General features: G+C 34.8%; 1 protein-coding gene across 1 annotated transcript; it reads right to left on the bottom strand.

The window, feature by feature from the left end:
- Window positions 1–312: 312 nt before the first annotated feature.
- Window positions 313–20,758, bottom strand: LOC124777779 (esterase FE4-like). Its single transcript, XM_047253288.1, has 9 exons — window positions 20,633–20,758; window positions 18,475–18,545; window positions 14,172–14,357; window positions 12,766–12,965; window positions 10,628–10,793; window positions 3,873–4,054; window positions 2,179–2,311; window positions 1,906–2,026; window positions 313–532 (listed from the first exon to the last, which is right to left on the bottom strand). Exons 1-9 carry the CDS (start codon window positions 20,647–20,649, stop codon window positions 379–381), a joined length of 1,230 nt encoding a protein of 409 aa, XP_047109244.1. The 5' UTR covers window positions 20,650–20,758; the 3' UTR covers window positions 313–378.
- Between the last annotated feature and the right edge of the window lie 2,699 nt (window positions 20,759–23,457).

Genomic DNA, 23,457 nt, shown 5'->3' with positions numbered 1-23,457 from the left:
TTATTGTATCTTGGAACCTAGTCATAAAACACAAATGTAAGAAACTGGTAATGAGTAAACTGGATAATGGAAGTAAAGACTTCTTGATGATACCTCAAAATACTGATTTCATTTCAACACAAAAATATTTCCAGTAATGTTTGTAGGTCAATATCAAAACTAATTGCCTACTTAATTACCCACTTACACCACAAAGTAAATAAAATATTCATAGATTTAAGATGATGGAAACAGCCAAGGAATAATAAATCCAATATTTATTGTGTATCATTTCTTTATTTATTTTCCATTGTCCTTACATAGTTGGTTTTCATTAACTGTTCTTGTAACAAAATGTTGATCACATATAAATAACTTCCATGCTTTACTGTGCCTAATCTATGGCATAACACTGTGCCAGAAATCCATGCGATCCTTGTTAGGTGATGTACCAGGTTGAATAGTGCAGCCAACTTCAAGATAATTAGGGTTGTCTGGCTTATAAGCATTCCAGTCTACAGTAACTTTTCCACCACTGTAGGGAGAAGGATCACTGAAAGGAGATAATTCAGAATTATAGACACTCTACAAAATCTGATGGCTTCTTAATATATTAATGCAGCTTGCCTAACACAAAATGAAAAGTATGTGGAAGGTTAAATGTTGCAACACTGATGTGGAACATTGTCAAAAGCTTTCTCTAAGTCTACAAGTGCTAGAAACGTAGGTTTGCCTTTCCTTAATCTTTCTTCTAAGATAAGTCATAGGGTCAGTATTGCCTCACATGTTCCAACATTTCTACAGAATCCAAACTGATCTTCCCCGAGGTCGGCTTCTATCAGTTTTTCCATTCGTCTATAAAGAATTCACGTTAATATTTTGCAGCTGTGACTTATTAAACTGATAGTTCGGTAATGTTCACATCTGTCAACAGCTGCTTTCTTTGGGATTGGAATTATTAAATTCTTCTTGAAGTCTGAGGGGATTTCGCCTGTTTCATACATCTTGCTCACCAGATGGTAAAGTTTTGTCAGGACTGGCTCTCCCAAGGCTGTCAGTAGTTCTCATGGAATGTTGTCCACTCTGGGGGCCTTGTTTCGACTCAGGTCTTTCAGTGCTCTGTCAAACTCTTCACGCAATATCATATCTCCCATTTCATCTTCATCTACATCCTCTTCCATTTCCATAATATTGTCCTCAAGTACAACAATGCATATAAAAACCTAAATTTTATTGATATCTTACAGAGAAACATACTTAGTACTAACTTAAAAATTCACTTACGTTAATTGTATGTTATAGTAGTATTGTGGTACTGATGTGAAACGTTAATATTTGGAAAGAAAGATGACGAGGAACTGTTAATATGAGAAGGAAAAATGCTAAGTATAATTTTTGGACATGTATGTGATGAAAGTAACACATAATGAAGGATAACAGAAAACGAATTACAAGACTGTGCAAACACTATAACATCATAATAATGCTAAAGAAGAGAAGGCTGAACCAGCCTGGCCATGTAGCAAGAATGATGGGGAACAGATTTCCTGAAATAGCTTTCAGCAGGACAATAGACAGAATGAAAGGAAGAGGAAGATGCATAATCGCATAATGAAAGAATATGTGGGAGAATATGGCTACGATGAGTATCAACATTAAATGGACAAACATTGCACTCAACAGATACAAATGGAAGAGAGTTGTAGGGCAAGTATCTTCACAATAAGGCTCTTGCCACTCACAGATCATGACAATGACGATTCCTCTGAAAAAAGTTACATAATTAATAATAACTAGTTGGCCCTTAACAATTCTTTGCATCTGATGCTAATCTGTTAGACACCTATATGACAAAAACGAAGTTTATCAATCTAACTGGATCTTCAGAACGTGAAGCAATAGATGGAATAGAATGAATTTCTTTACCTGTATTTGATAAAATTTGTCCACATCTGTAGCAGCTGCACTGCAGTTAGATATCCTGGTGAACATGTTTCAGGAGATTCATAATACCACATGTATCTCCTATCATCTCCATGGCTAGTTCCTGTGAATGTTAGATGGCATAATTAATGAATGTTTTATGGAAGTGGAATTACAGATAATTTACTACTACTAAATGACTTTTATCAAGCTTTGAAAATTGAAAAAGAATGAATTGATAGTTGATCAGTATTTATATGAATGTAAAACAATTACCTGGGAAATCAGGGAATGTATTGAGTGGTCCATTGAATGAAAACTGATAATAGTAAACAGGTTCTGAAGAATCCCTACTCATGTTGCGTACAGTGGTGTCTATTCCTTCCACAATAAGGAGATCTGATATCATCTGTAAAAAAAATTTAAACTTTATGTACCATTATGTGTTGAAGCGAACATGAACAGCATAATAATGAATCAATAATTGTAGTAAGTGATCAGTGGAGGTTTTTCATTGACTCCTCCAAAGTAACTCTCAAGTGTGTGCTATAGCATAATGACAACATATTATCATCAATTCTGATTGGATATGCACCATACATGAAAGAAATATAATAACATGAAACAATTGTTTTTGTGAATGAACTACAACAAGTTTAAATGGCAGATTTCTAGGGATCTGAAAGTCACAGGCATATTACTTGGGCTACAACCTGGCTACACCATATTCTATTGCTTCCTGTGCCTCTGGGACAGCTGCACAAAAGCACTTCATTATAAAAAGAAAGACTGATGTCAGTCACTTGAACATAAATCTCATAATGTTATGCACAAAGTGCTTGTTGTACCCAAGGACAAAATTTTCTTTGCTCTTCATATAATAGTCAGCCTAATGAAAAACTTTATTAAGACAATGGTCAAAACTAGGTAAATATTTTTCTGTTTGCTTGAGAAATTTCCATGTCTTAGCAAGGCAAAATTAAAGGAGGGGACTTTTATAGGTCCTCAAATACACAAACTGTATGACAATGAGCATTTAAGCACCATCCTTACAGGTGATGAAAAGTTTGCTTGGGATGCCCTTGTTCAAGTGCAACAAACTTTCTAGGAAATAAGAGGGGAGAAAGCTGTAAGGATATTGTTGCAACTCTTCTGCATTACTGCAATAGATTGGGGTGTAACATGTTCTTAAATTTAGATTTCCTAGATTATCAGTTGGACTTCTTCCCTGACAGCTGTGGTACTGTAACCAATCAGTGTTGAGAGTGCTTCTATCAGCAAATTTCAGACATGGAAATGAGATACCAGGGAAAGTGGAGTGAATCATTGTTAGCCAATTACTGGTGAACACTAATTATTAAATTACTAGCAGAAATCTCGAAACATCTTGCAAAGCAGTTGTGCATTCAGTGACCTTCCTTTGAGGAAGTTTATACAAGCTATATTGTAAAGGTATCGTAACTTCAAAATGAGAGTTAATCGATCATTTTAATTAACATTTTCACTATCAGGACATCCTAAAAATAAAGATTTACTGTTTTCATGACACTTACAGAAAGAAGTACAATTCTGTTGGCTAGATTTGTCTGTACATACACACCCTCCATAAATATGTGATAGGAGATAATACTTCAGTTAAAATATTAAATACTGAATTCAAAAACAAACAGTTGTACTAATACTTTTATTGAAGACAACCAATTTTGGTACAACATTAGACCATCTTTGAGTGTGGTACAACAAAAGCAAGCATGTGCAGGAGAAAACAAGAAACAAGTGGTGCAGGAGATTTGAAGACGGTTTGATGTTGGACCAAAATCATTTCTCTTCAATAAAAATAGCAAAACAGCTGTGAATTTTACAATGCAATTCCTAATCTTCCTAGAACCTGTTCAGTACCTCCTTCTCAGAATAGTAATGAAAGGAAATTTTCATCTCCTTAAACCCAAATTTTAAAGATTGGCTCTTACAGTTGCAGTTGAGTCATTCATTGCTGGAGTGATCTCGTTGTCTCCATAGTAAAACTGCCGGACCTCTTCTGCTACTTTCAGCTGTTGTTCTTCACTTGAGAAGCGAAGTTCATCAGCAACATAGAGATCAAAGTTGTCATTCAAATTCTTTGCTCCATCTTCAGTTGCAAATAGCCCATCAGCTGGAAGTAAAAATTTAGTTAGTTTGTATAGCCACTGGCTATATTAGCAGATATCATTACTCTGAATATGACATTTTACATATAATATTTCATTTCCATACAAGACTTCAGTATAAAAAGAAAGTAATGTTCCTCTCTTGTTTTGAAGATAATTTATTAGCTTTTTTAAGTGTGTGAGAATGTTCCTATTTGGAACAGACAGAAGTATCAATTGCAAGGGCGGGAGGCAGTGCTAAGGTTATACAGAGAATGGTCTGAATTAAACAGTACTATTAGAAAAATAATTTTACTTGAGACAGGTTGTAACTGTTAGCTGCAGAGCATGTTAATTTTTGTGAGTATTTTTATAGGGAGGTGCATAGAAGTTTGCTGTCAGTGATACATTAAATAAAATGCAAGTAAGTGGCACCACTGTCAAAAAAAAAGACACCTGTGATAAAACATTATACTATACTCAAATATTGACCAGTTGGGATTGAAAATATATTTTGGTCATTACAAAACTGCGAAAGTATAGCCACTACACTACACAAAAAATTGTTTTGTCTGTTAATAATTTGTAAAATTTGGTTCTCTGTTGTTGATCAACTAAATTGGACAGAAATTTATCTCTGAAATTTTTGTTTTACTCTTGTATGCATCCTTCTAAAGTTACTTATTACAGTCCTTTAAGAGTTAGAAGTTACTGCATCAAATAGATAACTGTTGGTGCAGTAGCTCATTTGTCATGATCAAAATTATTGTATTTGCTCTCACACGTACTGTGTCTCTGATTTTCTCTGTCCACCCGCTCATTTGCTTTACGTGACAGTGAATATCTTCATCGTTTTTTATTGCAATTTTATTTTTTAGTACAATTCCTCTTATATTAACTATTATACTTACTGCTTTTAAGCATAGTGAATCAAAACATTAACAGATTCTCTTCTGTTATAAAAAGTTCATGCCAGTTACATTAACTGCTTTTACACCTAGATCTTCCTACATATTTACATCCGTACTCTGCATAAAGCTGTCAAGATCATGGCAGTGAGTACCTTATAGCAATGGTAACACCTTGTGTACTTTGTGACATATTATCCACAGTTGTTTTTAACACTTTGTTGTATTTTACCATTTACATTTTTGTTATATTTTTTATTTAATTTTGTGAATGCATCCTGCTCCAAGTCTTCATCAGACATATAGATCATGTATTATTAGTTAATATTTTCATAACTTCTGAGGTCTCATTCATTCACAATAATATTGATATTATTGGGTATTACCTACTTTCCATTTGTCCACTTTATGGACAGGGTGGACAAAAATAGAGAAATACCAAAAGTACAACACACTAACATGCGTAATACATTGTAGGCACATGTTGGCGTTTAAGGGGCTCCGGAAAGGCTCAAAATCATGAAAAGTTCAATTTTTACTTTTTTGCGTTTTCTGAATCTGCAGACTATTACCTTTTAATAGATATATAATTTATTCAATTCCGAAGACTACAATTATTTTTAAATTTTTTTTGAAATGTGTTCTACATGGGCGTGACCCACTGTGGCGCTGTTAAACTGCTGTCAAATGGTGTTATTATTAACGTCCGTGTTCATCAGGTACATTTTAGTGATGTGAGATAAAGTATGTGTTGTGGCTAACCTGTGATGGTTCAATATATATCGCTGGTGTGATTGTCGATTGTTTCATGTTTATTTACTCTGTCTTTATCTCGAAAATATTCGTAATTAATTCTGTTTCTTGAGTCTCTGTTTTGTTGAAGTATAATAATGAGTAAAAGTAAAGTTATTAGAAATCCTCTGAAGGCTTTTAAGAAAAGGAGAAATGTTGGAAAGCCAAAAGTATGTGTTATTACTGTAAACAATAAAGACGATAACCAAGTGAGTGAACCTAACCTCTCAAGTACACCTGCTCATAGCAGTCAAAGTGGGAAAGAAAATACTTCACAGAAGAAGCTTGGTTCAATGAGTGAAAACTACGAATGTTTTATGGGCGAATCGGATGTGAATGAAATATTTGATATGTCGGTTCTCAAAGGAATTTTTTCAAACTGTGTAAGATGTATTCATTGTAGTGAAGTTGGTCTGGAACTCTCCATAATAAAGCACGTAGGACTTGCTAGTGAAATACAACTGAAATGTCATAAGTGTTCATACATGACCACCTTTTGGAACAGTGTTGCAGTAACTGCAACTGAAGAAAATGGTAGCAAAATCTACGAACACAACATTAGATTTGTTTATTCCTTGCGTTCAGTTGGTAAGGGTGCTACTGCAGGTGCAATTTTCTGTGGCATCATGAATCTTCCAAATCCCCCAACCAAGTTTACGACCTATAATAAATTAATAGGGTCTAAAGTAGAAGATGTCTGTATAGAATCTATGAAGAACGCTGTGGAAGAGGCAGTAATGGAAAATAATGGTAACAGAGATTTGACTGCAGCGTTCGACGGTACCTGGCATAAACGGGAACACACATCTCCTCATGGTGTAGTATCTGCCACCAGTATGTATACAGGTAAAGTTTTAGATGTAGCAGTAATATCAAAGTATTGTAGATGTCCACAAAAATATAAAGGTACACATGAAAATAATTGCAAAGCTAACTATAGTGGCAGTAGTGGAGGAATGGAAGTGGCTGGTGTTGCCAGTATATTCCAGCGTTCTGAGGCGTGTGATAAAGTGCGATATGTTAATTACCTTGGTGATGGTGATTCTAAAAGTTTCAAACATGTTCAAGGACTGAAGCCCTATGGTGATGATGTTGTAGTGCAGAAATTTGAGTGTATTGGACACGTGCAGAAGTGAATGGGAACAAGACTTCGGCGACTGAAAGCTTTGTACAAAAAACAAAAACTCAGTGATGGTAAAGGGTTGGATGGGAAGGGAAGGTTAACTGACAGTGTAATTGACAAAATACAGAACTATTATGGAATGGCTATTAGGCAAAATACACAAAGTGTCGACAAAATGAAGAAGGCTGTTTGGGCTCTTTTTTTTTCATACTTCTTCAACCGATGAAAATCCCCAACATAGCTTGTGTCCCAAAGAAGAAGACAGTTGGTGTAAATATAACAAAGGATTGCTAACTGGTGAAGTGTACACTCATAAGCATAGTCTGCCTCATGCAATAATGGAGGTGATAAAACCTATTTTCAGAGACTTAGCAGCACCTGAACTGTTGAAAAAGTGTATTCACGGAAAAACTCAAAACCCCAATGAAAGTGTAAATAGTGTTATATGGTCGAGAATCCCCAAGACTGTATTTGTTGGAATAGAAACACTTCACTTTGGTGTGTATGATGCTGTTGTGACTTTCAATGATGGCAACATTGTAAGGTGCAAGGTATTTAGAAATATGGGAATGAAGATAGGTTCTAACATGGTACGAGCGATGCTTGCTTTAGACAAGGAACGCCTTCGGGCTGCAGACAGGGCTGTAAAGAGTCTAGAAATACAAGCAAGAGTAAACAGGAGGAGGAACAAGAGGAAGCTGGAGGAGGAGTTTGCAGAGGATGAAGATAATCCATCCTATGGACCTGGAATGCACCAAAAAGTTAATCCAATCTTTGTCGCTCGATTCCCAAAACTTTTATTTTCTCATACTAATTACATGTTTTCTAAGGATCTTCCAAACATATTTGTTTCAAACTTTCAGTAAATGTTACACAGTACCTTCTGCATAATTTAACACAGCCTTTTTCCAAAAAACTGTATATTTTTGAATATATAAATAAAAAATTGCAAAAAAATGTTGTGAATTTTCATTACAATTGAAAAAAAATCACCTTTAATAACTGAACTAAAATTTTCTAAAATCCCTGTGTTAAGTTGTAGCCCATATTCTAATAAATAATCTGTAAAAAGTTCAACTTCCTACCTCAAATACTTTGTGAGGAAAGATGTAATTTATAAGCGTTATTTTAACATTGCAAGTATAGGGCGTTCCGGAGCCCCTTAAAACAGCTTCCAGTCATCTCATAATGGATAAATACTGGTCCCATATAGTTTTCAAGGGAATTGTGTACTAATTTTCCTGCAAAGTAGTGGATAGTGATCACACAACCTTACCTCAAAAGCAGCTGCAAAAGGCTAAATAATACTGAGATCTGGTGACTGTGGTAGCTGGAGGAGACCTGAAGACACTTCATCCTTGTATCACAAAACTGGTCCTGGATGGTGCAGCCTGTGTGAACAGGGGCCCTGCCACCTTGAAACACAGCATCACCACTGGGGAAAAGCACTGAACCATGAGATGGGTCTGATCTGCAAAACTGCTGATGTAATCCGTTACAGTGTTACAGAGTGACCACAGGGTACAAGCAATAGTACAATATGGCAGCCCAAATCATGATCACACTCTCACCTTGTTTCACTCTTGGGACATAAACATGGCCACAAGTTGAAAACAGTGTGAAACAAGACACATCTGACCAAATGATATTCTTCCATTGTTCCATATTCCATTTTTTATATCTTTGACACCACATTTTCCTATGCTTGGACATTTTCATTAATGATGAGTGGTTTTCAAATTAAACTTTACCCTCAAATTGCTGCTTTTGGAGGTCTCTTCATTTTTATTTAGTGCTGAGAGTGTTTCCAAGTGCAACATTCAGTTCTGTTGTAGCTTTTAGAGCCCTTGTCCTCTTATTTCTTCATCACAGTCCCGTTCAGAGACTGACTGTCACAGTCACTCAATACACACATTCATCCACATCGTGAATTAGCAGAAGAGGTTTTTCTGCTTTTCCTATGTGTGGTATAAGCCTTCAAAATGGTGTCTCTTGTAACACCAAATGCTTCTGTTACCTTGGTTACTATGCAGAACAGTATTCTAATCATGAAAGATACTTGCAACATATCGAGGACACTGCACAGCTCACACCTGTGGGCAAATACAGCATCCAACCAGGGGGTTTGGCTAGCACCTTTATTTATGTTGAAGGTTAGGTGGACGGCGGAAAGACACTCTTGGTGGGGAGGGGAGGATTTCATGAAGGATGGATCTCATTTCAGGGGAGGATTTGAGGAAGTCGTATCCCTGCTGGAGAGCCACATCCAGCCTTCATGAAATCCTCCCCACTCCACCAAGAGTGTCTTTCCGCTGTCCACCTAACCTTCGTAACCTCTTGGTTCATCCCCATGAAATCCCCAAACCACCTTCCCTACCCTCTGGCTCCTACCCTTGTAACTGCCCCCGGTGTAAAACCTGTCCCACGCACCCTCCCACCACCACCTACTCTAGTCCTGTAACCCGGAAGGTTTACACGATCAAAGTCAGAGCCACGTGTGAAAGCACCCACATGATTTACCAACTGACCTGCCTACACTGTGAAGCTTTCTATGTGGGAATGACCAGCAACAAACTGTCCATTTGCATGAATGGACACAGGCAGACAGTGTTTGTTCGTAATGAGGATCACCCTGTGGCTAAACATGCCTTGGTGCATGGCCAGCACATCTTGGCACAGTGTTACACCGTCCGGGTTATCTGGATACGTCCCACTAACACCAACCTGTCAGAACTCCGGAGATGGGAACTTGCCCTTCAGTTTATCCTCTCTTCTCGTTATCCGCCAGGCCTCAACCTCCGCTAATTTCAAGTTGCCGCTGCTCGTACCTCACCTGTCTTTCAACAACATCTTTGCCTCTGTACTTCCGCCTCGACTGACATCTCTGCCCAAACTCTTTGCCTTTACAAATGTCTGCTTGGTCTGTGTATGTGCGGATGGATATGTGTGTGTGTGTGTGCGAGTGTATACCTGTCCTTTTTTCCCCCTAAGGTAAGTCTTTCCGCTCCCGGGATTGGAATGACTCCTTACCCTCTCCCTTAAAACCCACATCCTTTCGTCTTTCCCTCTCCTTCCCTCTTTCCTGATAAAGCAACTGTTGGTTGCGAAAGCTTGAATTTTGTGTGTATGTTTGTGTTTGTTTGTGTGTCTATCAACCTGCCAGCGCTTTCGTTTGGTAAGTCACATCATCTTTGTTTTTAGATATATTTTTCCCACATGGAATGTTTCCCTCTATTATATTTATATTTATTTCAATTATATATGAGCTACACAAAAATAAGTTTTCAAGATGATGAATTAGAATCTGTGTATTTGCGTTATTTTGAGAATTTGTAGATGGCCAATGCTTGAAAAGCTAAGACAGCAATGATTTTGCTTCATTACAGAATAAAATGAGATACTGGAATGTATCTATTTAGTGTTGCTTAAAGATAGAGTACAAAAAGTTTCATTTCATTGTATACAAATATAATACTATAAGCTAACAACTTTTATTGCATTCGTCATGGTAAAAAAATTTACATAGTCATAACTGATCTGGTGATCATCATATTATCAAGTGAAACCTGCATCTGAGGCTGATGAAGTTATTTTTTTACATTCCTCAGTATAAACTTAATATTGTGGTAGTGGTAGAATTGTGCACTTTTCACTCGAAACTACTCTTAAAAAATATATTGCAAGTTCACTTTATCCATATCTTTGAAGCAGCTGTTATCTTGAGTGTTAAATCTGCTCATTCTATGAATAAATATATGTATAATCTATAATCATACCTTGTGTCCTAACAAGCAGTTCATAGCTTGTAACACCTGTTAAGTGTGGCACATGCGTATAGCGGTTTTCTGATATCAGTTTAGCTGGATGCTCAGTCAGGAATGCACCTTCGTTTTCTGGTTCCACATGTGGAGCCCAAACACAGATAAGGGCATTTTTACAGTCCTGGAATGAAAGAAAATCTTGCTTATTTGTTTAAGTCAAATAATGGAAAATCCAGCATAGAATTTTTGTTGTACCTATTTGTTACTCAACATCTCCATTGCTTATGTGTTTATTATCTACTCCTGCACATTATGCTACAAGTACATTTGCTGAACTTAAATCTCTGTGGTCTCACTCGTTCAAATCATCTATACACAAATATTAATATCAATTTACATAAATTCATGTCACTAAATGACTTTGTGCTCAAAGGGGATTTGTTCAACATTTTGTTGTGCATCTCATATAAATATCTGAGACAGCGGTTTGTCTAAATGGAAATAACATGAAGTCTTCTTTCCTTATACTATCATGTAACAATTGAGGGAAACATAATTCTTAGTGGCTTACTTTTTTATCAGTGATGTTTTGCTATATTAAAAGGCAAAATTTTACTAAGGAAAAAATGTCATAGTGCATTGGTATGAAGGCATCTATAGCTGAGAGGTCATCAGCAGTGCAATGTTGATGAGCAGGCTTCAACACTCGTGGTTTGAGAGATTTTTCCATTGGTGGCAGCACTAGAACAGTTCCATACAGTCGTATGAGACTCACTGAGGAGCTGCTTGGAAGGATAATACAGCCAACAGTATTTGCAACCCTGGCAGAAGCTGAGTGTTGCGTGGTTCTATCCCCTTCCATACCGCATCTAAATGGCACCATATTTCACAATGCTGAAATTGTGGACAGTAACCTCTGCACATTTCTCTGGGCCTGACCACAGAATTTTTGAAATATATGTTAAGAACTAAGATATCAGTCCACATCTGCTCATTTTGATCTTTTAACAAACTTGTCAAAACTTTAGAAAATATTCATTATTGGTGTATTTTTCATACACTATAAGTTCAATCCAGTTTATCTACTGCAATGAAATTTTTTTCAGTTCCATAAAAGAGCCTTGGGCATGTTCCTATGAACAACTGCTTCTTTCATATTTCATTTCTTGGCTTGCAATTTCTTCATCTACAAACAACCTCTTGATATGTAGTACAGGCAGATAACTAATTTAAAAAAAAAACTGAATCTCCTTCTCTAATATACATTGTGATCTAGTTTTTGTCACATTCACAAAGAAAAATTTGAAATTCAAATTTGGAATAAAAGTTGCAAATCTGGTCATGAAAACTGTAATGAACTTCACACCATTACAATTTCATTTGTAACTAATTTTTCTGCCCTTCATTCCATGACACTTCTCCATTTAAAACAGTGCTTTATTAAGCTCTACCAACTAAACACAAAGATTCATAATCTATGCTTTCTTTTGTAACAGAACATTTGCTGGGAATTCACGAAGTATATATGTTGTACAGTATTCCCAATGATTACAAGACAGTGTGGAAAAGGTAAAGTGGAAGTATGGTATAAACCAATGTCAACACGTCAGAAGCTAGTCAAGGGATTGATCCATCATAAATGAATTAACACGTCGAGGGTGTGAGCAAATCATCTTGTGTAAAGTCAGTAGTAGTGACAGAATATGTTAGGAGAACTTCCAGTGACATTTCTAATGTAACTTTCAATTTTAAATATAAGGTAATGTGAATCATTAATTGAATCTCCTATTAAATAAGACAATATCCTTTAATAAAGTATCCTGTAATCATGTTGACTGAAGAGCTTTGAAAATTATTCTTTGTCATTTGATTCAGTATGTTTTGGACCATAATTTTTCACAAAATAGAGAATATAGCGAATCTCTCTCTCTCTCTCTCTCTCTCTCTCTCTCTGCCTATCTTTTTAAAAGTGTCTGGATGGACAAATACATGGAAAATAAACACAGACTGTGCTAATTCAGACTACTCTTAAACAAGGTGTGTTTAAATCCTTTGACAGTTAAATATATTGTAGGTTGTTCAGTTTAGTATCATATATCTGTTAACTTCTGTATATTAAATTTCTCAACACTTGACAAATCTGGAATCATTACCTTTGGATCCAAAGCTGGCCCCCTTGCTTTGACAAATTCCTTTGCATCAACAGTCATCAAAAACTCCATAAGTTCTGAAGTAGTCTCTCCAATAAATCCCAAATATGATGCATAACGGAATGTTCTGTCAGTAGCATTTGTAGTAAATGCCCAAGGACTAAGTGCAGATCCACTCTGTGCTATAGCTCGTTTGAAAAGACCTGTGAGCACACAAAAATTGTTTACTCAACACAAAGAAAGGATAAAATAAGTACATTATGTCAACTTAAGATCTTTGCTTGACATGAAATTATGTTTTTGGCTTTGTTAATTTCTGTCACAATGATTTGCTCCTGCAATGTTCAATATTTTTACTAATATGACACTGGTCATTTATGCATTTCACTGAAATTCCTAATATTTACTTTATTTTGCATTTACATCCCTCATTACCATACTGTAATGGGATTTACTGCCATTTATTTGTTTCTGAAATATGCTGTAAATGTCTTCTACCTTCCCATGAGTAAAAAAGTAAACAGCAGAGAAAAATTATAATAGAGAAGTTTATACTAACTAACAGGAGTTACAAAACAAGTTTATGTATAAAAACAATTTATTATTACTTTCTATTACTAATTTTGAAACATGGTGAAGGGGTATGGACTTTGCATCTCAAAACTGTTCGACATTATGAGATTACACAGTGAATAATGCAGGGACATCTTCTTGGAAATACCAATATTTCAGTGGTAATTGAGATTTTGGTGGCTGATAAAATTCCTTTTAAATATGTCTGTTGTTCAGTACAATCTCATACAATTTCAACTGGAAATTAATGATTTTTGTAATCACTTTGCATTCTTACATTTCAGTTCTGGAGTTTTTTTTCCCTTTAAAAATATTGAAGTGGAAAGCCATCACAAAATCTCCAATTTGCTAGTGCTAAAAGAAGTAAAAATCATAGAGGGAGGATTGTCATGGGTGGCTTTAACAATGAACACCACTATGGAAAAATGTTGTAGGTGGTCATTATGTTCAGCTTCTCCTATGAATTAAGATTCAGGTTTCAGATATGATGATTTCATTCCCTGACCCATGTTTTGGTATGTACCATCACTTCTCAACACATTTGGAATGGCAATATCTTATAGCTTTTTAAGTAAGAATTGAATCTTATTTCTTTTTAACTCCCAGAATACTTCAGATTATTTTCTGCCAAAGGAGTGAGTAAATTAGTTTTCTCAGCTTCTCATGAAGTGGGACAGTAATTGCAATGGGTAACCTAAGCTCTTTTGCAGCTTAAGAAATGACGGTATTGATGATGTGCACGTCATAAATGATCTATTTGGTTGACCCAGTATGCTGCTCCACAATTTATTACATTATATTATACGATTTTCAAATCTTAGATTTTACTGCTATACCTTTTGATAATGGTGACAGCACGTGGTAATGTACAGCAGATCCTCCTGAACTCTGACCGGAAATAGTAACTTCATCTGGATTACCACCAAATGCTCTAAAGTTTTGCTTTATCCACTTCAGTGCAAGGACCTGATCTTTCATTCCAAGATTTCCAGGAAGGAGAGAGTCACCTGTGCTCATGAATCCTGTATTCAACAAAAATTCTTTCAGCATGGAACAGAAGACATGTCATTTGAAAACAAAAATTTCTTTGCAGATACTCTGTTGTATATAATTTGTAATAGACAAAAAAATTGCAATTTGAATAAAAGTAAAGTTTTAATTATCTGAAAAAGTAATAAATGATTAGACAGTATGAATGTACTATTTTTATTAGTTTAAAGGTTGTTGATATTAGGAAGGAAGATTCTCCGATGTGCTATATTTTCCTTTTCTAGTTTGAAAAAGAGAGAGATTATAAGGGGGGAGGGATGAGGAGTATGATGTAATTCTGAAAAAAGAAAGAAATGCACAACTTGATTATGGGTGTATTGTTCTTCAGTTACATAAAACAGATCAATTTTAGCAACATAACATAAATTGTTAGTATGATCTAAAATATTAACACTTTAATGATCTTTAGGACATACATGCTCCAAAAGTATTGTCACTAATCTACTGAGGTGTGTTACTGATATGTGTGGTAACTTCTGTCCCCTTGCAATAGGCAATAGATGAGGGAATAGCAGCACCAAAACAAATTATCTTATTGAACAAATTTTATTTGCAAATATCAGACACACAAGAACACAGAAGGTGAATCAGCCAGTGCATGAAAACAAGAGTGAAATTAAGCCAGTATGTTGGGTGGTCGATGGTTAGCACATATGCAAGAGTGTGAACATATTCATCATGTTTGAATAAACATTTATATCACTGACACAACACACTGGCTCTCTGATATGAAGTAATCCATCGTGGGCCAATAGTTTTTCTAATGATGGCATGCTGGAAATCTACATTACTCATGAATCATTTACAATACAACCACTTTCCAATCATCATGAGATATGTAAATAGCTGCACAGCTGGTCATAACTGTGGGAAGGCTGTCCAACTAGTGCAACTGTGCCTCTGAATGTGAGATTAAAGTGTTTACTATTTAAATATTGAATATCTTCTGTTGAAAGAACCGAGTGAGGCAATGCAGTGGTAAGCACATTGGACTTGCATTTGGGAGGATGTCAGTTCAAACTTGTGTCTTGCCATCCAGATTTAAGTTGTTTGTGATTTTATTGTAAATCACTTAAAGCAAACACTGGGATTGTTCCTTTGAAAGAGCATGGCCATTTGTTTTTTTTTTTTTTTTCAGTCCTTCCCTACTCTGAATTTGTGCTCTCTCTGTAATGACCTTGTTGCAGATGGGACATTAAACACTAATCTCCTTCTCCCTCGTCCTCCTTCTCTTGACAAGGGGCATGTGACCTCTTGTTTCATATACTCCTACTTTGAACCGTAAGTCATAGGACAAATTCATTCAAAAAATTCACTACAACTAATATAATTGTTGTGGTGTGTTAGCTATCAGTAGCATGTTGCTGAGGAAAAAAAATGGCGTGATCAAAATACCGACATGTAGAGTTTATGGCTGGAAATGGCATGATGTGTCAAAATATTGATATCTAGAGTTTATGGCTGCTTATCATTACTGCAAATCCAAGAGGCTTGTTTCAATACATCTGTGGATTGTAACTAAGAAGGCATAGATAACATATCAGAGCACATAGTTCTTTAACTCTGATGAACTTGAGAAGTCTCCAGCACACAAATGAATACTGGACATTTGTGGATCATGACCTACAGAGAAATAACTATACATTATGTATCAGCAAAAAAGACTGAACTGAAAAATGAAGTGCACATCTCTCCAGGAGGCATGCCTCCTGCTGGTGCATGTGCAGAAATTATGTCTGTATGTCAATTTTCCCATGAATGTTTTCTATTCTTCTTTCAGTAAGTTTTCTTCATTTAAAAGTTTATAGCTATAAAAACAAGAGGTCAAAAACAGAATAAAACTATGCAATAGAGAATTCAGGATTACTAATCAACAAAACACCAATATTTTATATAACTGAGAGGAAAGAAGATTCGACAGGGAAAACACAAATACAGGGCACGAATGAGAAGTGTAATGTGTTTCTTAATGCACTAATGCACCATTTTCATGCAGACTTCCACAAAACCACCGTTATTATTATTATTATTATTATTTTAATGAGAAGTGAGAACAGCATAATTACAGATGGAATGGAAATTGCTAATGTACTCAACAACAGTTTTATAGAATTCTGTAAAAATTTAAAGGGGAAAAGAAGTCACCAAGGATCAAAGCAGTCTAGAACACTTGGACAACCATCCCACTTAATTTTCCTGGAACCAGTGATGTAACCAGAACTCATAAAAAGAATTCATATATTGAAATCCAAGAAGTCTGCAAAAGATAATGAATTATCAAATTATTTCATAAAGTGCATAAATGAAGAAATAATTAATCTCCTTTGGATATAGTAAACTGGTCACTTAGAAAAGGAGTAATTCTAGAAAAAGTAACAATAACATATAAGAAAGGTGACAAGGACAATGTGAATAACTGCAGACTGGTGTCTTTAACCACTGGTTACTCATAAACAAAAGAGATGCTCAATGCATGCGATGCTCCCAGAGGAACATAGTATTCTGATTCCGGAACAACATGGTTCCCATAAAGGGAAATATACAGCAACCACTATCTCCAGCCTAACAAAATCTGTTATACATGCATTAGGCAATACAAACTCTGTATCTGCTATGTTTCTGGATTGGTCTAAATCTCTTGACACTATCACATATACTGCACTAACTGAAAAACTTGAAAGCTACAACATACATGGATATGTAGCACAATGGGTAAAACCATATGTCAGTATGTGCAAAAGAGAATTTGGATGCAGATCTGAATTTTGCATATTAAGTGCAATGTACCTCAAGAATTTCTACTAGGCTTACTTGACTTCAACCTTCTTATAAAACTGATGATGTCAGTCATAAAGATCAAAGACTATGGAATGCTGAGACATGACATTAGTGAATCTAGAAGAAACACTTTAAAGAACCATGTTCATATCAACAAGTAACAAAGTATAATGGCTCATACAGAATGAATTTATTATAAATCTGGAAAAAGCAGTATTCATGGTGATTTACTTTCTTGTAAGTAACTGTAAAAATGAATATAACATCATTTTAAAGAATGTTCATAATGTTCACAAATAGAGACAAGGAAACTTACATAGATATATTCATCAATGAATCAAGACTTTAAGAAGGTACCTCTACCAAATTTTAAGGGATTACAGTTCACAATAAACTACAATGGAGACAAGACATAGACAATGTCTGCTGTGTTTTTTAACAGTGTGATATTTTTTATGAAATAGCTTGCACACTATGTTGACAAACAACTTCTATGAACAGTGTACCATGCTGTGTTTGAACCATACTGACAAAATGGAATTATTATTTTAGGAAACGCCAGCAGCAATAATACCAAATGAATTTTGTGTTGAAAAAGGCCATTAGGACTGTCTTGTATAAAAAACCAACAGATTCTTGCAGAATTGTCTTTCATAATCTAAAAATACTGACATTTTCATAGGACATTTAACAACAATAAGTCAACTAATCAAGGGCAACAAATTGCTTGATGACGATGTAGATTATCATTCATATGACACAAGAAACAGAAACTAGCAGATATGTGTACCACAGAGAACTTTTAGCTGTTGATAGAGATCCTTGATACTTAATAGTGAAATTGATCATGTATTTTCTTAGGAGTCTACAGGACAGTACAAGTAAAAGCATGTTCCACAAACTTCTAAAGAACTGTTTAACAAAAATGATTTTTTTAGTCTAGAGGAGTATATGTGTAAAGAATGAGTAATGCTATTGTTACTTCTAAGTGTGTCCTGTAATCAGTTGAATGTATTGTAGTAGTAAATTGAAGACCCAAATATTAATTGAGAGAAAAAAACATGCAACACAACTATCATTATTGCTAATTTACTATTTTACACTGAAATTTGAAGGCCAAATATTTTAAAATACTGAGGTAAGTTGACTTGTCCTAAATTCAAAACAGACACTCTGTGCATAATGTAGACAAACAAGACCAATTAAAAATCAATCAATCTAGTCGTAATATTATATTTAATAAGTGAATTATCATTTGTAAATAATTACTTTTAACAGTCAAGATTCTTCTTGTATTGTCAATTTTCTTACCTAAAGCTCCAAGACGATACTGTATGGATTCAACCACTATTCCATGATCAATATAATGTATCAGATGGCAACTGCAATTTAATAACAATCACACATTATTAAATGTTTAGGCTCTGTACTTCAATTTTTAATATCCAACTATATCAGAATTGTGAATGAAGAGCAATCAGAAAAAAGAAAATGAAAATCCAGTGTATAACTGTAAGGATAGTGTTTATTTTTGGTATGCTACTTTGTACTGACACAAGCTTTACTTCAGCAAATAACGAAAAACTGTTGAATTTATTATGTAGTAGTGTTTTTCATTTAGTTTTTATATATTTCATCATCCTTTCTCTTTGTATCCTACAATATTATAGGTTTTGTAGACACAAATGAAATATGTATGTGAAATGATTTTCATATTAAGATCATACTTGCTGAGATGTTATGTATTTTAGTGAGAGGTAGTAAAATATGAAACATATGTAGTTTCTTTTTTTTATTTATTTACATTTTCTTTGGGTGGAGCTATCGTAATGATGGCTTTTGCAAACATCAGACTTAATACCATGGTTATATTTACACTTATAAAATACACTATATTCTGTAGCTGTTGCTTCTTATGTCTATTTTTTACGTTTATCACATTACAACTGATCTGCTAATGCCTCATGTTACAATCATTACAAAATTTGTTGAAAGAATATAAACATTTTTCTATTAAAAAACATTTTAATTTTGTTTTAAAAACATGTTCCGTGTATGTTCTTAGAGCGTTTGGTAGCTTGTTATACCAAAAACAGAAATAGTTACACTTTACACTTTGTTCTAGTGTTGTGATCATGTACATCACTGCCCTGGATAGCTTCTGTAGGTCAACTATTTTGAAGTTGTACGGGGAATATATTGTCAGATGTTTGTACTGCACAAGCACTTCACGACATGAATCTCTATGTCCCATTCCATGTAAATGTCTTATTGCTCTTTACTGTAATAGTAGTATTCTTTTTAAAAGTACATCAGCTGCACAGCCCTGTAGTTCACTTCCGTAATTGAGAAAGGTGTAAAGCGTTCCGTAATATACTAATTTCCGTGCTTGGCTAGGAAGTATCTTTGCAAGGTGGCTGAGGAGATATATGGCACTACTGACTTTTCCGCATACGAAAATAATGTGGTATGTCCACCACAAATTTTCATCAACATACACACCCAGGAATTTACAGTTGCTATTTTCTGTTGCAGAGATATTACACACACTATTCATATTCTTGTGGTGAGAACTGCCTGTTTTAAATGTCAGTGGTTGAGATTTGGTGACATTCACCTAGAGTCCCTGATCATTGTAGTATTTTGTTACTTCTGTTACACCACTAGTAGCAACAAATTCTAGCACATTATATTCACCCCCATAGAATAAGATTGACGTGTCATCTGCATAGCTTACAATATGGGAGTTAATGGGTTGTGCAACGTCGTTAATATACATAAGGAAGGGAAAGGGTCCAAGGATTGAGCCCTGTGGTACAGCTTGTAATACAAGTTCACTGGTGGACTGGGAGTCCATTATTTTATTACCTAGTTTGTATGACAATTTAGTGCTTTGCTTACGATGCAGCAGCTATGTGGTTAGAAGATTCATAGCTTGATCCCCAATACTATAAGATTTTAGCTTTTTAAGAAATACCCTATAGTTTACCGAATCAAATGCTCTAGTAAGGTCCAAAAATATACCTGCAGTCTAGATCTTCTGGTCCAACAGACAGTAAACTTTGTGGATGAACTGTGTAATTGCTGTGGTTGTACTTAGCTCTGTTTCTGTCTGCTAGATGAAATGTCACTATCTTGAAAAAGTATTTTCCACTTAGTAAATCACTGACGGTGAAACAGCATTTAGGTGTGAGATACAGTTAATGTGCTAATGAACTAGTAACTATATATAACTATAGAGAAAGAAAAAACAACAGAAGAAAACTGGATGTATCTCTTTTTCTGTGTTCTCTCTTATGCATCATAATACTGAGTACATAAATATTGTGTTTCTGTGTTTATTTCATCTGTTAGTTCATTTCTATCTTTAAAGATTTGCAACATTTGGATCAGTCCATTAGACTAATTTTTGCTCTATTTCTGAAGTTGAGAGTAACTACATCTATTAGAAAATCTCTTGTGAAATTACCTCTGGGCTAAAGACATTCAGGTAGAGACAGTCTTCATCACCCTTTATGTTTCCCAAACCATCCATCTGTATGCATCGGTTTGGTGTTTGCAGAGCATCTTTTTCTTCTGTCCAAGAAGACACAGGTACTGGTGGCTGCAAATCACGGCAAATTTACAATCACATTGTTATGCAACTGCTAATTGTACAGTTCTTCTAAAACCGTATTATTATTTAGTTATTATAATTGAGGTACAAGTGTTTTATTCACAGAAAATGATGTGTCAGTGAATTTTTAATGAATAAAAATTGCATTATTATCATGTAAAGGTGGACACATGTCATTACAAAAAAATATCAAAATGAAATTTCACTTGGGGAAAACAGTAAAATTATGAAGAGACAGGCAAACCTTCAGGAGGAAAAATTGTAGTACTACCAATAGGCACACATAGAAGTTGAAAATTTATTCATAGCTTTTGAAATGATCACTACCTTTCTAAGGGAGGAAAGAGGGAGAGACTGTGGAAGGTTAGAAGGGGTTAGGAGAACTCATATTCCAGGATGAGAGCAAACCATGTTAGGAGGTCGAGGGGAAACTAGGAAGTTTCTCATTTCAGTGAAGAACAAATAAGCTAGGTGCTTCAATAGTTATGCAGACAAGCAAACTGTTTGACAATAATCTTATCAATAATAGTCTCATTCTGTACCATTTATTAATGAGGAGAGTATTATACTATCGCTTTCAAAAGTTTAATATTTTTAAAAACATTAGGGTAGACCTTGGTGAACAAATCAATGCCTAAATGTTGAAATCACACTCAGAATTCTCTCTTCCATCTATAACTGTTGGTATTGGTGATTCCTATTAGATAAACATTTATTAAAAACTTTTAGATGAACACATTGTGACAACAAGTGCCGTAATATACATTATCAAGGTCAGGTATGCTGTGTTTGCGTTTGGTGTACCAGATGAGTTTTAAGGAATTTTTCCTAAGTATTGCAGTATGGATCGAGAAAGAACCTCTCACATTCTGTGTATACAGTGATACCAAATACGTGCAGGGAAAGCCAACTTCAGTAATGAAAATATACAAAGAGATGTGTTGTCATAATCTGTACAGATACTTTACATTGTAATGAGCTATCTATTAATTCAGTCAGAATAAAATCATGCACTGATTATTTCACTAGTTCAATATCTTAGCAAGAACATGTTACTGACTATGTGAAATATTTGATAATGTTTGTTTCTTCAAAAATATAATTAATATTTATGCCATGTTTCTCTTCAAATAAATATAACTCAAAGAGTGATTTTCAAACAAATGCAGAGAAAGTTTAGTTTCTGTATCTCATTTTTCATTTATAACTGAAATGAAAAGTATTAATAAATTTCTAAGTATTACATTTATTTCAGTGTACTGAACTTTTTATTCAATTTCACACTTCTATACCCCATCCCCACTTCCACCAACTCAACCACTTCAGTTACTTTAATTTCTCATATTTATATGCACTGAGCACTTCATCTAGTAATATTTACTATTCCTCTATTTTATCCATTCCTCGATAATGCTCACATTAATAACATAGTGTATGGTAGTATTACCAAATGTCATAAAATATAAGCAAACTATTAGCAAATTACATTCTTCAGAAGGAGAGTTTATAATCTGTAAGTATTACATGAAAAGGATAATGAGATTAATGGATTACACTCTTCATCCCTATTTATACTGAAAATTAAGTCACTGAGTAGGTACAACTATGATTTCACTGATACGTAAGGTAACTTAGAGACATGTAGATAATGACGATCAAAAAGAAAGGCCTTAGTTGATGATCTGAATATTCATATAATGCAGTTTTTACTTTCTGATAAATTAACTTCTTAGTTCTCACATGAAAAGTCTTAAATTCCATTATAAAAAGCATTATACCCTTGGAGTTTTTACAGAAGCAACCTAACTATTGTTTCTAAAGGTGAAACATTGTCAGTTTCATTACATGCAAAGCAGTGTTCAGTTATTAAAGATTGTAACAGCCACATGTAGCAGTAGTACCTAGTCTGTACACAGCATTTCCTTCACTACTTTCCTTAGATTCTTCTGTGAAGAAGCAATTAATATTTGTCTATTTATCTGTTTCATAGTGTTTACTAATTTCTTTCTGTTTGCTTATGTTATGGCCATTTGTATTAAATGAATAGACTTCATTTCTGTAGTTAAAAATCACTTCAGCATTCAACTGTTTTCTGATTCATTTTGAATTTTGTAGCCATTGGAAATAGTATCATAAAAAGTAAACAATGCTCCAGTTGTTGCAGCATGAGTAATCACTGGCAATGATAGTATCTATTTTGTACACAATGTTTGCTTTAGTCTTTATCTTTCATGCTTCTACAAAAAGAAAATGAATATTAGGTATGTTTTTATTATTGTAAGGTAGTTTTTTTAAAGTGTTTTATCGATTGTCACAGGAGTAGTGAGTATTTTTTGTGAATTTATACCCAGGAGGAGCGTAGCAGGAGTACTTAGGTTGTGTCTGTTGGTTTCATGGGTTAGTATTATATTTCTCATGCAGATGGATAGGTACTGCTCCTATCGAGGTGAAGACTGATCACTTTCAGTGAAAATTTGAACGTGCTGTTGGGACTAACATTGTCTGTGATACATAATTTTTCAGCGATTTATGATTCATTTGATGTGGCCAGTTCTCACTGAGCTAAGGAAGAAGAGCTAAGAGTGACAGGCTCAAAAATCTATGGAGAGGAGGTACGCGTTGCACTACTGCTCTATATGCCTTAAAACTGCTTTGAGGTATGGCCATTGGTGTGTATG

This window comes from Schistocerca piceifrons, chromosome 2 (assembly GCF_021461385.2).
Source record: "Schistocerca piceifrons isolate TAMUIC-IGC-003096 chromosome 2, iqSchPice1.1, whole genome shotgun sequence".
NCBI classification, from domain to species: Eukaryota; Metazoa; Arthropoda; class Insecta; order Orthoptera; family Acrididae; genus Schistocerca; species Schistocerca piceifrons.
Note: the sequence above shows the minus strand (reverse complement) of the source record. Positions and strands in the feature narration are given on the sequence as shown.

What these genes read in the sequence shown, in the direction of transcription:
- LOC124777779 (XM_047253288.1), bottom strand. An exon ending in TGAATGACTCAACTGCAACT is followed by an intron (nt 2,312 to 3,872) that starts GTAAGAGCCAAT and finishes TTTTTTTTACAG; the next exon opens with ATGATATCAGATCTCCTTAT. An exon ending in TACATTCCCTGATTTCCCAG is followed by an intron (nt 2,027 to 2,178) that starts GTAATTGTTTTA and finishes TAACATTCACAG; the next exon opens with GAACTAGCCATGGAGATGAT.